The following is a 16,936-nucleotide window of genomic DNA, read 5'->3' as shown; positions in this document are numbered from 1 at the left end:
TATGCATAGTGTCGGGTGAGCAAGAATATTGAAAAAAAAAGAATGTCTGCCTACGCCGATTACAGCGTGCAGCGAAATGCAAAGTGTTCAAGCTGACAGGCAGACATCGTTGTCTTGTGCCTTTTTTGTCATATGGGTTACACGTACTCTGCTTTTCTTTACTCAGTCCTGGTAAAGGGAACAGCATACGTTTTCAATTTCAGCAGTATTCTTCTTTTTGGACGAAAGTGTGTTTTCCATTATTGAACCTTGTGGCCGAACCGTTCGGTCGGCGAAAGCACACATGCTGTACATTCTGACAGTTTACTGTGAAATTCGTGGGATTCATTGCTTCTTCCCTTGTTGTGCAATATTCAATATATTGTTGTTAGTTGCAGTTCCCTTTCTGTTGTTAGCTTAAGACGCTCTGTGACCAGGTGATAAACCCTCATCAGACTTGTGTATCGTTTATCAATTAGTCGAATCAGCAATATTCATTACACAGAATCTTACGACACGTTCAGCCAGTTTGCAACTTAATGAGAACAGATCAGTTTCCAAGTAAAATGTTTAAGATGTCAGATTTAAATGAGATAATACAGATTTGGTGAGAGAGAGAGAGAGAGAGAGAGAGAGAGAGAGAGAGAGAGAGAGAGAGAGATTACTACCACATTATAAGAGAAAGAGTACTCTGTGTGTGTTGCAGGTGGTCAGTCTGACCAAGCAAGTCGCGGTCAGCAACACCGTCACAGCGCTGCCTTCCCTCACCTCTCATCTGGCAGCCATCACAACGGACACCATCTTTATCACCACTACACGGTCTTCTTCAGCAACCACCCCCTCCCACTCCACCCACCTCAACCCCTCTGAGGACTTCACTGTTCCTTTGCTGACGTCATCTGGAACCCCAGTGTCAGCTCTGACGTCATTTTCCGCTTCCATGGACATCAGCATCGGTAGTGTGTCCAGTGGACCTGACAGTGGCTCAGGTTCTCTTGTTTTGTCCAGTTCCCTCGTTGGTGCTTCACCCAGTGCCTCACAGCCGCCTTCGTCAAGACCAGATGCATCGCCTTCCATTTCTGGTTCTCTTTCAACAAAGACTGGAACGTTCCCCAGCATTTCTGGATCTGCAACCACTGCGTCCGCCTCAGAGTCCACCCAGTCAGGGGCGTTGTTGACAAGTTCCACTGTAACGTCCAGTGGGATGCTATTATTGACTAGTTACGTGGCAGTATCTAGTGAATTGTTATTGACAGGTTCAACTAGATTTTCCAGTGAGATGATTTTTGCTAGTTCCCCTGTCATATCTAGCGGTGTGTCAGTGACAAGTTCTGCTGTCATATCCAGTGATATGTTAATGACAAATTCCGCTATTGTGTCCAGTGATATGTTATTGACAGGTTCCGCAGGAGTATCCAGCGCGATATTTTTGACAAGTTCCTTTGTAATATCCAGTGAAATGTTGTCGACAGGTTCCACTTTACTATCCAGCGAGATGCTGCCGACAGGCTCTGCAAGTGGTCACTCCCTGAGTGTGCTGACCACCCCCACTTCGATGACCAGTGCGTCCACGTTTCTGACACCTGGCTTTGTTGTTTCGTCCACTATGACCTCCAGCCTGTCATCGGCTTCAGCGCCCTGGTCTCCACTGTCCAGCGCTGCTACATCATTCCCAGCCATATCCACAGACCAACGTCCAAGCTCTGCGTTGCCATCAGTGACAGACACCGCTCTGAGCTCGCAAGTGGAGTCAAGTGTGACGGAGTCCGAAACAGTATCGTTTAGTTCAGTGCCGTCAAAGTCAGACTCGTTTTTAGTGTCATTTTCCAGTGTTCAGGCATCCAGTGAAGAGATGTCCCGTTCGTTGGACACGCCTTTTCCCTCCCTTAGTCCCACTCCGTCATTCCAAACGATGACAAGCCTCCCTTCAAGGCTGACGTCCATGCATTCAGAAACCCCCCTGGTGACAACACCGGTGTCAGAGCCCACTGTGTCTCCGCCCGTTACGTCGGCATTTTCCAGTGCTGAAATCGGAACCCTAAGCCCTTCAGAAACAGTGACTCCCGTGTCCAGTACGAGCGGGGATTTTCTGTCAACGCAGATCTCGCACATGCTGTCATCCGCTTTGAGTACGGCGACAGAGAGTGGCGTCATCAACGTATCTTCGTTAACAACCTTTACAGTAAGCCAGATGTCCTCCACCTCTTTGTTCCCAACGTTTGTAACGTCGCCGTCAGCAGTGTCGTCACAGGACAGAAGCAGCGAAGTTGTCACGTCCATGCTTGAAGTGACCTCGTCGACGTGGTTGTCTCCTTCATTTACATCTACAACTACATCCATTCCAGAATCATTGTCCACGTCCTCATCTACTCCAGAATTGTCTTCATCTACATCCTCTTCGTACTTATCATCTTCATCCATGATGACATCTGTTCCAGAATCGTCTACATCCACATCCTCTCCTGAATTATCATCTGCGTCTACATCCACTCCAGAAGTTTCTCCTTCAACCACATCCACTCCAGAAGGTTCTTCTTCAACCACGTCTACTACAGAAGGTTCTTCTTCAACCACGTCTTCTACAGAAGGTTCTTCTTCGACCACATCCACTCCAGAAGTATCTCCTTCATCCACGCCATCTTTACCTTCCACGTCATCCACACCCATCTCCACTCCAGCCACCTCGCCCACGTCCTTGGCCCCAACGTGGACCATTTCCCCGTCTCCCACAGAGACCGCCGTTCCCCCGTCATCCTCAGCAGGGCCCCGCCCTGAGGATGTACGTGAGGCCCTGCTGAGGGTGGACCTGGCCCTGCGGCCAGACCAGGATGAACAGGGGCCAGACTTCAGGAACAGCTTTGAACAAGGTCAGTGCACATCCCTGAGAGAGAGACAGACAGACAGACCAGACCAGACAGACAGGGTTTATTGACAAGGCATTTTCTTCCCTTGACAATAGGGGTGGGGACTCGCGTGTTACCATCGCTTTTGAAAAATTACACTATAGATATAAGAGAAGAAAGGCAGACAGACAGACAAGGAGTTCGATGGACTTTTTAAAGCTCAGTGTAAAAGCTTCCGACGAAAAATGACAGAATGATGACGCGACAATAGTCTTCAAATGGTTGATGTTGGCTAAAATACTGACAGGGGAAGTGCAGGTAATTTGAGGATGTTGGAAACATGAGCACCCCTTTGTTCCAGCCACCCAACAGTATATGTCATACTTTGATGCAAAGAGCAGAAACACACTAAATGTGTTTGTTCCACGTCAGAAATTTCCAGTCGATTCTTTTGCGGGAAGTACTTTGAACCCTTTTTTTTTCCATGAATTTCACCTTCTCCTATGTACAATCTAGTCATCAGAATAGTTGAAGCCTTCCGTGCTTTACTGAAATTGACGAAGAACAGTTGTTACCCACTAACAAAGCAACCCTTTACCAGTCTAAGAAGCCAGTTGTTCAACGCCAAAAGCACGTGGTATGACGAAACCAATAAAAACACTGATGCTAACTTGGACACATCGGTTGTTGGTAACCTGAGCAGTTTGCATGAAAGCGTGTATGTTTTTTGTGTCTTTGTGTGTACAAGATATTACATGACATATGATATTAACAAGTCAGTTAGTCTTGCGGTTTGTCTCCCTGACATACCGAGACTATTTTGTAATCGACGGTGTTTATATATATATATATATATATATATATATATATTTGACTTCGTTTGCCCACGTAACTGCTTACGTCTTGCGGCATCTGTGTCTAAACACATTAATGACACCTGTTGTTTTATTTGCCTTTAATTTTTTTATTTTGCGTGTCGGTAATTTGGGCACATGACAACCATGATCGCATATTAAAGACTCCTGCTCATATTTCATGCACAGATTGCTCAAATGAGCAGCACATGGTAACGAATTGAGCTTTTTTTGAAAACTGAAAACAAGTCTTTGATACCTGAAGTATTTTGTGTTTTTTACTATCTGAACTTGTATTCATGTATTTCCGTGTCGTCGTTTCTAATTTAATCAAGTGCCAAGTTAAGGTGCTCAGAATGACAGCAGTTCCCTAGTACTGATGAGAGAAAGAGTTTAAATTCGCTCAGTTCATGTTTGAATGTTTTTTGTTTGTTTGTTGTTGTTGTTGTTTCTTTTGGTTTGATTTGGTTTTACTCAGATGGTGGTAATTGTGAGCTAACTTAGACCCAGAGCATTATGTTGTGTAGCGTTGCATTATAATGCAATATATTACTTCTTTTTATTATTCAAGTAACTATATCCGTCTTCTCATACACGAAGCTGATTTAGCTTTTCAAGTTCCTTGTATTTGTAACTTTCATATCCAGACGCAATGCAAACAAAGGTTAACATGAAAACAGAATTTATAAATTTGCTAAATTTGCCTCTGTCCTATTTTCCTTGCCATTGACTGACGATTTTTGACAAATCCATGGTAATGATATTCTTAGCATTAATCTTTGAAACTGTTCATACCTTTTCTCATTGAGACTTGGAAAAGACTTTTGTAAACCAATGAAAGATTCTTCCAGGCATGGTCACGGCTTATCAGAGAGCGCTGCAAATCCGACGACGGAAGAGGCACGCGCTGCCTGATGACGTCATTGCCAGTGGACGTCTCAGTAAACGTGACGCCGCAAGGCAGGCGGGACTACAGACTGAAGCCGAGGTAAGACTGACAAGTGCCATGGTGGAACAGGATAATTACGCTTTTTTTTCCTTCTTTTTTTCTTTTTTCCCCCCCTTAAAAAACCCACACAAAAAACAAAAAAAACAACAACAGTAGTGGCACTTGCAAATTATATATTTCTTGTTCAAATTAAAAAAATCTTATCAATTGTTCTTGTTGTTTGTAGTTTTTAATTATATGTGACCTTCCTATTCAATCTCTCTCTCTCTCTCTCGCTCTCGCTCTCTCTCTCTCTCTCTCTCTCTCTCTCTCTCTCTCTCTCTCTCGTGCACATGTTTCATATTTCTTGTACAAATTTAAAATCTTTTTCAAAATTCTTGTATGCAATTTATAATTTATATGAGACCTTCCCCATCTCTCTCTCTCTCTCTCTCTCTCTCTCTCTCTCTCTCTCTCTCTCTCTCTCCTGTGCTCTGTATCTCTGTGTGTATGCATATTGTGTGTGTGTGTGTGTGTGTGAGAGAGAGAGAGAGAGTGTGTGTGTGTGTGTGTTCGTGCGCGCGCGTCCACGCCACGATGACAAACTTTCCTCATCACTGACGTCACAGGTTACTGACGTCATCCGGAACAGCAGTGACCCGGGCCTCACCAACGTTACGTTCTACATGTCGGAGGACGGGAAACCGATAGCGGCCAGCGAGGCAGCCGCCACCCTGAACAAGTTGACGCCCAATGCGCTCAGCGCTCTTCTGGCCTACCCCGTACGTACATGAAATTAGAATTATATACATAACTACAAAGACATCAGAAAAAGAGACAGCAACATCTTCAATAGAAGATAAGCAGTACAACAATCATCTCAGTGTGTAGCTGGTGTGTCACGTGTTGACATAAGTGTGTAGATGGTGTGTCACGTGTTGACCTCAGTGTGTAGATGGTTTGTCACGTGTTGATCTCAGTGTGTAGATGGTGTGTCACGTGTTGACCTCAGGTTGTAGATGGTGTGTCACGTGTTGACCTCAGTGTGTAGATGGTGTGTCACGTGTTGACCTCAGTGTGTAGATGGTGTGTCACGTGTTGATCTCAGTGTGTAGATGGTGTGTCACGTGTTGACCTCAGGTTGTAGATGGTGTGTCACGTGTTGACCTCAGTGTGTAGATGGTGTGTCACGTGTTGACTTCATTGTGTAGATGGTGTGTCGCGTGTTGACCTCAGTATGTAGATGGTGTGTCGCGTGTTGACCTCAGGTTGTAGATGGTGTGTCACGTGTTTACCTAAGTGTGTAGATGGTGTATCACGTGTTGGTCTCAGTGTGTAGATGATAAGTCGCATGTTGACCTAAGTGTGTAGATGGTGTGTCACCTGTAGATCTAAGTGTGTAGCTGGTGTGTCACGTGTTGACCTAAGTGTGCAGATGGTGTATCACGTGTTGATCTCAGTGTGTAGATGGTGTGACACGTGGTGACCTAAGTGTGTAGACGGTGTATCACGTGTTGATCTCAGTGTGTAGATGATGTGTCACGTGTTGACCTGAGTGTGTAGCTAGTGTGTCACATGTTTTACTTCAGTGTGTAGATGGTGTGTCACGTGGTGACCTACGTGTGTAGACGGTGTATCACATGTTGATCTCAGTGTGTAGATGGTGTGTCACGTGGTGACTTAAGTATGTAGATGGTGTATCACATGTTGATCTCAGTGTGTAGATGGTGTGTCGCGTATTGACCTAAGTGTGTAGCTGGTGTGTCACGTGGTGACCTAAGTGTGTAGCTGGTGTGTCACGTGTTGATCTTAGTGTGTAGATGGTATGTCGCGTATTGACCTAAGTGTGTAGATGGTGTGTCACATGTTGACCTGAGTGTGTAGCTAGTGTGTCACATGTTGACTTCAGTGTGTAGATGGTGTATCACGTGTTGACCTCAGGTTGTAGATGGTGTGTCACGTGTTGACCTCATTGTGTAGATGGTGTGTCACATGTTGACCTCAGGTTGTAGATGGTGTGTCATGTGTTGACCTATGTGTGTAGATGGTGTATCATGTGTTGATCTCAGTGTGTGGATGATAAGTTGCGTGTTGACCTAAGTGTGTAGATGGTGTATCACGTGTTGACCTAAGTGTGTAGCAGGTGTGTCACGTGTTGACCTAAGTGTGTAGCTAGTGTGTCACGTGTTGATCTCAGTGTGTAGATGGTGAGTCACGTGTTGATTTCAGTATGTAGATGGTGAGGCGCGTGTTGACCTCAGGGTGTAGATGGTGAGTCACATGTTTTCAGTGTGTGGATGGTGTGCCACAAGTCTACCCCAGTGCAGTATGTGTAAATGGTGGTTCATGTGCCTGTTGTTGACCTGTGTGAGTGTGTCTCTGTGCAGGCAGTGTATCTCAAGTGTTGACCTCAGTGTGTGTAGATGGTGTCTCATGTGCCTGTTGTTTATTTATGTGTTTGTGTGTGTGTGTGTGCGCATCTGTGTCTGTGTGCATGTGCCTGTGCGTGTGTGTGTGTGTGTGTGTGTACGTGCACGCGTTGCTCGTGTATGTGTGTGCAGGTTGTGTCTCACGTGCGGCCCCTGCACAGCCAGCCGCCGCTGGAAGCGCCGTTTGATGAAGACGTGGGACTGCTGTTCGTGGTGGCCGTGGTGCTGCCGTGCGTCCTGCTGCTGCTGCTGCTCTTCATCCTGCTCTCCTTCCTCGTCCGCTCCTGTCGTCACCACGGGAAAGCCGCGCCATTCTCCTCGGATGTGGTGGGCACCAAGTATCAGGTGAGGGATGAGAACTTAGAACTCAGACCTCATTTGATTGTCGTAAAACCCATCAGAGGAATTATGGACACTAAAAACTAAACACAGCAAACAAAGTAAAAGCAGCACGTTGTGAGCACATGCATGATATTCCATAAGACATGGATTGCGAACTTAAAAGCACTCAGGTCTTGGTGTGTGGGCGGAGTGGGTTGGGGGGGGGGAAGAACAGGGAAGTTGTGTTGGGGGAGGTGGGTGTGTGTGCGGCAGTGGTGGGGGTGAGGCGTTTGTATGTGTGTGTGTGAGTATGTTTGAATACCTGTGTGTTGGTTTAAACGCATGTGTGTATGTGTGTGTGTGTGTGTGTGTGTGCTAACCACTTTGCTACGATGATGTAACGTTTCAGTGAAAATGTTAGTTCTTTATCAGTTTCCATTATCTGTTGGTCCAAAATACAATATTATCAGTTCAGCAATCGCAGTTTTCCAGAAACCGTTGTCCAGAGAGACGTATGAACACACACACTGCACACGCATGCAAATGATGGAATTCTGTTCTTGTTGGGTTTTTTAAATCTGGTCACATATACTGATGACTGAAAATACACGCATACAGATAAATCTCACGGCTTTCTTTCTTTCTTTTTTTTTTCTTTTTTGTTTTCTTTTACCCAAGAAGGAATGAAAAATTGAAAAGCAAGTAAAGTAAGCGCCCCACCCCACCTCCAGCCTCCCACCCCACCCCCACCCTACCCCCGTGCCCCTGACTGACAGCGGTGTGTATTACTTGTTGCCGCAGCGAGGGGACACCCTGGATGACTACAACCTGCACGTGGACGTGGAGCGTGGAGAGATCGTGGACCGCACTCCGGGACACACACCCCAGCCCGATTCCCGCTCCCCGTGCAAGACTCCCCCGCCGTCCCTGGAGTCAGAGGACGAGGAGAACACGCTGAACGGCAAGCGTCTGATGATGGACCAGTGGCTGAAGGAGGAGCACCACCTGGGGTCTGACCATGACTCGGACAGCGTGGCCAAGTCAGACACCTACCTATACTCCAGGCGCAAGGAGGAGGAGAAGCAGAAGAAGAAGAAAGGCCGGCAGGGGGCGGTGCCGTGTCAGTCCTACAAGAACGAGTACCTGCAGGTGCTGCGGATGCCTGAGACGGGCCTGACGCAGGAGGAGCTGACCGGCGACGCCACCGGAAAGCCCAGCGACAGCTTCGCCCTGCAGGAGAGGAGCTTTGAGGAAGACGGGCCCAGGTCGCCCTCGCCACGCCGCGGGACCCCCCCTCAGGCCAAGCCTCGCAGCCTGATGGGCAAACTGCGCAGCTCCATACGAAAGCGCAAGCGCAGCGCCACTCCGGACTACAACACGCAGTCCACCGTCGTGTCCGCCGTGGGAGACTCCTCCCACAATTTGACTGACAGGTCTGGGTCATCTGAGACCAGCGCCGAGCCAGAGGCGGAATCTCGGGCGGACCACACGGATGCCTCGGATGAGTTCACCTTCGCCATGATGCCCAAGGCGCAGTCAGCGCGCCCTTCCGTGGAAAGTTTGCCAACAACCCCTGACACCGACACAGACGCCCAACCCGTAGAGAAGTCTGGCCACATCACCAACCGGGACAACAGACAGCGCGCAGAAGGCGGACCCGAACCCAGGCCCAGAAAACTCCAGGGGGTCCCCAAGGGCTCCATGTCCTCCCCAGACAGCAGCGAGGAGGGCCCTGATCTCACGGACAGAAAAAGCCGCAGACACCAGCACGCGAAGCCACCTCGCTCACCTTCCACAGACAAGGACGATGATTCCACCTTGCCTGCTGACTCCGAGGCTAGGTTTCCCGGCCCGAGGACTACCCAGTGCCTTGAAGACCTGGTGCCTATTCTGCGCACGATACAGACTCAGACGTCACTGGCGTCATCGAGTGACGACAGCAGAGGGGGTGACGTCAGAGTGAAATCGGTGGCCGTGGGGCCGACGGGTGTGAACAGAAAGACGCAGACCCCAGCGGACCGGGTGAAGAAGAAGAGAGACCAGGACACCAGGTGAGTGCTTGTTGTTGTTGTTGTTGTGGTGGTGGTGGTGGTGGTGGTGGTGGTGTGTGTGTGTGTGTGTGTGTGTGTGTGTGTGTTGCTAAGCATCCTCTTCATTACGCTACCTGCGTCTTTCTGTTCTTCATAATGATACGAGCATCTCGTAATTATATGGCGCAAACTTCCCATACTTTTGGTGCGCTCTGGGCGCCTTACATGGAACAATACATGTCGAATATTGCGAAATAGCTGACAGCAGCACATGAAGACATACGAGAGGACAAAAAACCAACAAAAAGCACATAAACACGCACGCACGCACGCGCGCTCACACACACACATTTTGACACACACACACACACACACACACACACACACACACACACACACACACACACACACACACATCCCGAGACAATACAACAAATAAAAAAAAAATGATATGAACCATCGCACCAAAAAAGCACAAAATGTGCCCTACACACATACTCACACGCGCGCTCGCAAGCACACACACGCACACGTGCGCACATACACAGAGTAAACACCAAACTCACACACTACATGGAGACATGAAAAGAGGTAGGGGGAGGGGGGAGGTGGGTGGAGACAAACAGGAGGCTGTGAAGGCTGTTTCTTCAGCAACAGCTGTAGACGACAAGTAACACGTAATGATTTTTCCCCCACAGCAGATCAAAGCTATAATATCTTTGAACTTCCCCGTGAAAATCGATGTAATCTGGTGAACATGTATATGTGCACATACAGACATGCCTTCGAAAAAAAAAGTATTGATAAAATCAAATATTATTTCAAGTATACGCGCTGTCTGTCTGTCTATCTCTCTCTGCCTCTGTCTCTGACGTGCCATGCATTCTCTCCCTCTCCCTCTCTCTTTCTTTCTTCCTCTCTCTCTCTCTCTGGGCAAGCACGAAGCGGGTTTGTGGGGGTGGGTGCGGGGTGTAGGGGGGTGAGAAAGAGAGAGGCGGAGAAAGTGACACTGAGATTCATGCTATCCACGCACACGTGTGTGCATGTGCACAGGCTCGCCTCACCACGCATGCACAACACTCTCATCTGCACACATCATAATATTCATGTAGAAGTCAATAGTAATTGAGTTATACTGACTTAACTGAAATCTCTCTCTCTCTCTCTCTCTCTCTCTCTCTCTCTCTCTCTCTCTCTCTCTCATAATCCAACAGACAAGCTCATCATTCAGTAGTGAAAGAGACAGACAACTGAAAAGATCCTGCCGCTGAATCGGAAGAACTGAAAGTAATTTCACCATCCTCACCCAAATCAAAATTTGTAAAAGTTGTATTTCACGGAGGTGTCAAAGCGTGTCAAAGCGTGCGGACTCAGTGATCCAGAAACGTTACACGTACATCTCCGCCGTTTAACATAAATGAATAAATAAATGAATAAATACATGAATAAATGGATAAATAAATGAATAAATGAATAAATAAATGAATAAGGAAAGAAAGAAAGAAATTATATGGAGCAGATGATCGACAGGCCTATGTAGTAACCCAGTGCGCTGGCGGACCAGCCCATGAGGAACTGCCCCATGTTTATAAGTAGTAGTAGTAGTAGTAGTAGTATCGGGACTGGCAGTCATCTGCCTAGACCTCTCGGCCTTTTTATGTCCCCATCGAATCTTCATCTTCACTTATTCCATTTTCTTTTTTTCTTCTTTTTTTTCATCTTTTGTTTTGCCGGTTGTTGTTGGGCGGTGTACGCAAGTACACTTCTGCAAGAACTTTGTTTTATTCATCATAGTAAAAAAAAATTCATCTTTTAAGATGGTGTTGTTGTCAAGGAGATTTTTGAACGTGTTAGTATTTTGTGCAAGTTTAACTTCGATTGGTAAAACATTAGATAAAATGAAATAAATGATTCAACAAAAAGAAAAAAAAGTAAATGTATAAAAGTATCAGAAAATGCAATATACTTTGAAACGTACTCGCTATTATGAGATATTAGTGTCTGTGGTCTATGAGATATTAGTGAGATAGTGTCTATATGGTCTATGATAGTGTATAATAATATATGGTTGAAAGTAGCCTGTGTTGTATACGTTGTCGAACAGTTTAAAGTGAAGAAAAAAAGCCATGGCTGGGTCGCAAAAGCGATCTCAGCAGAGCTTAGCATCAAGAATTTTCTTCTTTGTACAAAACTAGCGTAAACCTTGTAAAAGTTCTTTACTTCGCTCAGCATGCATCTCGGCTCCCGGTCTTTGAAGCTGCATCAGGGGAGACAAAAACCCTTGTCCACAAACGGCAAGCGGAGTAACTTACACACTTCCTGCAGTCGCTCCTCCGTAGCGACGCAAAAACAAGTGTCCGGGTGCATAAATATATCTTTTCTTCTGCCCACACCCCACCTGTATGTGTTCACCGCGACACAGCGTTCACACAGGTAGGGAAGACAGCTGTGTGTTGTTTAAAACCAGCGGTTGTACAAATTCTTGTTTAGACTCGGGGGGAAATATGAAGCATTTGACGACGCGGTGTTGTTGAGGAGAGAAAAAAAACCCATTCAACATGGCAACGTCATGTCAGAAAATCTAAATCTGTATACTGTTCGTTACCTGCAAATGTAAGTTATGTAGGGTGGTAGGGGTGGACACATTTAAAGGTATCAGTATGGGGAGTAGATTCTGTTAGTTACTATGTATTCGCAGTGCTTACTCTGTCTGCTCAAGTCATTAAAACTGTACACAAATTAAGCTGGATTTATTACTGAGGTAGAATAGAAAAGCGAATTACTTATTAGTGAGTACAAATAGCAGTCAAACGATCAATTCACTGAATAGACAATAAGTTGTGTCTCGTTCACTCGTCAGTACGTTCACTTAAGCTTCATGCTAGATTCACAAACTACACAGAAGAACAGTAATAAACGATATCTTAATTTATGCAAGATCTTGTTGGTCAAGTTATCAAAGGAAGAAATCTGTGTGTGAAAAAGACCAAGACATAGAGAAAGACAGAAAGACAAGAAAGAAACAAACCACTGTGTTTTGAAGACTGCATATTATCAAATGTTGTTTACAGAACTTTCTCAGTTCTGCTATAAACAATGTTATGCAACCAGAAGTATTTTAGTGTTCCATGAACAAAGACTGACCAATATGAGCTCATTCATTTTAGGGACTACTGTAGGGTAAAACAATCTGAATGAAAACAAGCAACGATTACCTTACCTCACCTGGGCAGTAATACCAAGCCAGCAATAATCATAAGCAGTACACTAGCACATACATGCACACACACACACACACACACACACACACACACACACACACACACACACACACACACACACACACACACTCACACACACACGCACACTCACACACACACACACATGAATGCACGCACATACATACTTTTTTACACTAATATTCACATGCACTCCCTTTCCTTTATCCATTACTTGACTCCTTTCCGTCTAAAAACACTTACAGTGAATAGACGTGAAACTGAAGATAAAACACATACATGCATGCACACACAATTAGTGGGAAGGTTTCATTGTAAAAGAACTGAACAGGAAAGAATGACAGAGAAAGGTGCACATTGGGAAAACATGTATATGTGTGCTCCCGAAGAGAAGCTATTCGGGGTCATGACTTATGGAACTGATAGTATTCTCTCATTTAAACCAAATTAATCTTTCTGGAGTCAAGTCCTTGAGGTGGTACATATAAAAATGATAATAGTTTTCACTTTGTGTATACAAATGTGCATGTGTTTATGTGTCTGTATGTGTTTGAAACAATGTTTTTCTTTTCTTTTCTTTTCTTTCTTTTTTTTTTTTTTGCCTTTGTGTGTGTTTTTGTGTGTGTGCGTGTGTGTGTGTGTGTGTGTGTGTGTGTGTGTGCATCTTTCAGTGTGTGTGTATCTGAGTGCATATGCATTCTGTGTATGTTTCATTGTTTGCGTTTTCCTCCAACACTCAACACTGAATGTGCAGGCAAGTGCTGGCGTTATTTATGATTCTGCATTGTTAATTGATATTCATTCTTTAGGTCAGTCACCCATTCATCTGCTTGCTGTTCAGCTGGTGATTACAGACAAAAGCCAGTGCCTTCTTTGACATAACATATTCTGACAGTGCACAGTGGAGTTTACAATGTCTGTCTGAAGTTTGTGTAAATTAGTTTATTGTTTTATTTCGTCATTTATAGTCAGTGAGTTTTATACATATAAAGAGCTTTGCGATCTGTTTGAGAAAAAAGTGCAGAATAAGTAATCATTCTTCTTCTTTTTCTGGTTTTAACGGGGTGTCAGCTCTGATATGGCCTTAGTGGTTGGCCGGGCGATAAACAATATGATTTGATTTGATTTGATTTCTCCTTCTTTTTCTCCTCCTCCTCATTATTGTTACTACTACCAGTAGTAGTAGTAGTAGTAGAAGTAGTATTAGTATTGTTGTCATCATTATCATCATTCATTATCATCATCGTCATTCTTATTACTAGTAGTAGTAACAGTAGTAGTTGTAGTAGTAATAATAGTACTACTTGTTTAATGGTATGACATTGTCACTTCACTTTGGATAAGACATAGCCCTGATTTACATCTGCACAAGATTCAGTGCTATAGTAATAATTGTTGCTGTTATTATCATTATTATTATCATCATCATCACTAACATGATGTTGATGATGATGAAAAATTACATCCAGTTCTCAAGGTCTGACCAGCATGTTTGGTTTAAGTGAAGGTCAGGCATCTGTTGGTCTTTTTTTTTCTACAACAGACGCGGTGTACCACATATGGATCGACGGGCGCAATAGCCGAGTGGTTAAAGCGTTGGACTGTCAATCTGAGGGTCCCGGGTTCGAATCACGGTGACGGCGCCTGGTGGGTAAAGGGTGGAGATTTTTACGATGTCCCAGGTCAACATATGTGCAGACCTGCTAGTGCCTGAACCCCCTTCGTGTGTATATGCAAGCAGAAGATCAAATACGCACGTTAAAGATCCTGTAAACCATGTCAGCGTTCGGTGGGTTATGGAAACAAGAACATACCCAGCATGCACACCCCCGAAAACAGAGTATGGCTGCCTATATGGCGGGGTAAAAACGGTAATACACGTAAAAGCCCACTCCTGTGCATACGAGTGAACGCAGAAGAAGAAGAAGAAGACACATATGGATCAGCCCACATGCTTTGACATCTGCATGTGAGAGACACTGAACTGAAACTCAGTTCTTGTCATATTCATCATGTTCTCTTTGACTTGCAGGAAACCAGTGACGTCAAAGAGTGTGGCAGTGCAGCGGCCTCGGAGACAACCTCTGTTCTCATCCATGTCAGGGTCAGACACCCAGGGTTCCACTGCCAGCATGGAGGAGGAGCAGCTAGAGGAGCAGGAGGAGGAAGAGGAGGAGGTGAGTCCTTTTTTTTTTTTCTTTTCCCCCCCCAACCCCCAATCATCTGCACTGTTACAGTGGCATCATTATTGCCATGCCTCTCACTTTGAGTCCCCCCATACACAGGCACACCTGAGACAGGGCACTCAACTGAAAAGACGGCTAGCTGTCATGAAGCGAATGTGTGAAATTAAGAAGATGGAGAGAGAACTGCACCACAAAAAAAACAGAAGAAAAAGACACCACAACACCTTCAGGAAAGAAAACCATGAATGTATGGTGGCTATGTTTACAATGAGGACAGACAGGGAAAATCTCTAGTTTTTGTACACTCCCAGCAAGTGTGAATTCTCCATCAGTCTTGGTGGCCCTAGTTCAGTTCAGTTGCTCAAGGAGGCATCACTGCATTCGGACAAATCCATATGTACTGCAGGCATCTGCAAAACAGATAACTGACCAGCAGCATAACCCAACATGCTTATTCAGGCTTTGAGGGATTTTTTATATATTTTTAATGATAATAAAGATGAAATAAGATCAGGTAGATAGATTAGATTAATGAAATGAAATAAATATTGAAATAAAAATATTTTTATAAATTTGACTGATTGCGTATTCTGATTCTTGAAATTTTCAGTTTGCTCATGATTTTTTTTTTTTTTACCTAAAGGTGAGATTTTAGACAGCTAATAAGTATTACTTATATTATCATAGGCATGTATTATTTTAGGCATGTGTGTCACCTTCCTTGTGTCCAGTTTCCTCCTGAGAGGATCGAACCCTTTGTCAAGATGAGTCAGCTGGCCACCACGCCCACAGAGAAGGATGCCACCATTCCCGTCAAGTTCCGCCGCAACCTCTTTGAAGATGGTCCCCAACTGCCTGACACTACCGAAGACACCGATATGAGCGTGGAAAGACAGGTAATGGTATACATCAGAAAGTGCAGACAAACACTGAAATTATCATAAACGCGTACACACTCACGCACACATACACACAGTCGCACACATGCACACACACACACACGCACACACTTGCACACATACACACACACTAGCACACAGATAGTGCACTGTGCAAGGTGACAGTCTCTTGATGTTGCCTGTTGCAGCAAAAGGTGTGACACTCTGTGAATGTTGCAGCAACAGGTGTGACAGTCTGTGAATGTTGCAGCAGTAGGTGTGACAGTCTGTGGATGTTGCAGCAGTAGGTATGACAGTCTGAATGCTGCAGCAGTAGGTGTGAACGCTGCAGCAGTAGGTATGACAGTCTGTGAATGTTGAAGCAGTAGGTGTGAACACTGCAGCAGTAGGTGTGACAGTCTGTGAATGCTGCAGCAGTAGGTGTGAACGCTGCAGCAGTAGGTGTGACAGTCTGAATGTTGCAGCAGTAGGTGTGACAGTCTGTGAATGTTGCAGCAGTAGGTGTGAACGCTGCAGCAGTAGGTGTGACAGTCTGAATGTTGCAGCAGTAGGTGTGACAGTCTGTGAATGTTGCAGCAGTAGGTGTGACAGTCTGTGAATGGTGCAGCAGTAGGTGTGACAGTCTGTGAATGTTGCAGCAGTAGGTGTGACAGTCTGAATGTTGCAGCAGTAGGTGTGACAGTCTGTGAATGCTGCAGCAGTAGGTGTGAACGCTGCAGCAGTAGGTGTGACAGTCTGAATGTTGCAGCAGTAGGTGTGACAGTCTGTGAATGGTGCAGCAGTAGGTGTGACAGTCTGTGAACGCTGCAGCAGGAGGTGTGACAGTCTGTGAATGTTGCAGCAGTAGGTGTGACAGTCTGTGAATGGTGCAGCAGTAGGCGTGACAGTCTGTGAATGTTGTGTGTTACAGCCCCAGGTGTTCTACAAGCCGGCCCACCACATGCGTGCCCAGCCAAGGGCAGCATACAGCGTCATGGACCCTGAGCAACGCAGACAAGCGGTCAGTGGCTGTTTGGCCTTTTTTTTCCCCCCCTTAGTTGTATTTTCCATTTGTTTTACCATGTTTCAGTATTAGGACATGCAGTTCTACTTTAGAGGCGGCCCCTGGACTCTGGCTGCAGACTTTGTTTGACTGCCAGCTGTTAGGGTTACTGTCTTTCTGAGTTTCTCCCACCTTTCTCCCTCTTTTCTCTCTCTCTTTCTTCTCTCTCTGTATCTGTCAGTCTGT

The 16,936-nt window shown here is 45.4% G+C and overlaps 1 protein-coding gene across 1 annotated transcript in view; it reads left to right on the top strand.

The window, feature by feature from the left end:
* LOC143301053 (uncharacterized) overlaps positions 1-16,936 on the top strand; it is a 52,055-nt gene that overhangs the window by 27,187 nt on the left and 7,932 nt on the right. The window contains exons 13-20 of the mRNA XM_076615058.1: positions 686-2,846; positions 4,528-4,664; positions 5,234-5,386; positions 7,166-7,378; positions 8,156-9,405; positions 14,656-14,800; positions 15,541-15,705; positions 16,619-16,708. Coding sequence (XP_076471173.1) covers positions 686-2,846; positions 4,528-4,664; positions 5,234-5,386; positions 7,166-7,378; positions 8,156-9,405; positions 14,656-14,800; positions 15,541-15,705; positions 16,619-16,708 — 4,314 coding nt within the window. The remainder of the gene's footprint in view (positions 1-685; positions 2,847-4,527; positions 4,665-5,233; positions 5,387-7,165; positions 7,379-8,155; positions 9,406-14,655; positions 14,801-15,540; positions 15,706-16,618; positions 16,709-16,936) is intronic.

Source organism: Babylonia areolata, chromosome 27, assembly GCF_041734735.1.
Source record: "Babylonia areolata isolate BAREFJ2019XMU chromosome 27, ASM4173473v1, whole genome shotgun sequence".
Lineage (NCBI taxonomy): Eukaryota > Metazoa > Mollusca > Gastropoda > Neogastropoda > Buccinidae > Babylonia > Babylonia areolata.
Note: the sequence above shows the minus strand (reverse complement) of the source record. Positions and strands in the feature narration are given on the sequence as shown.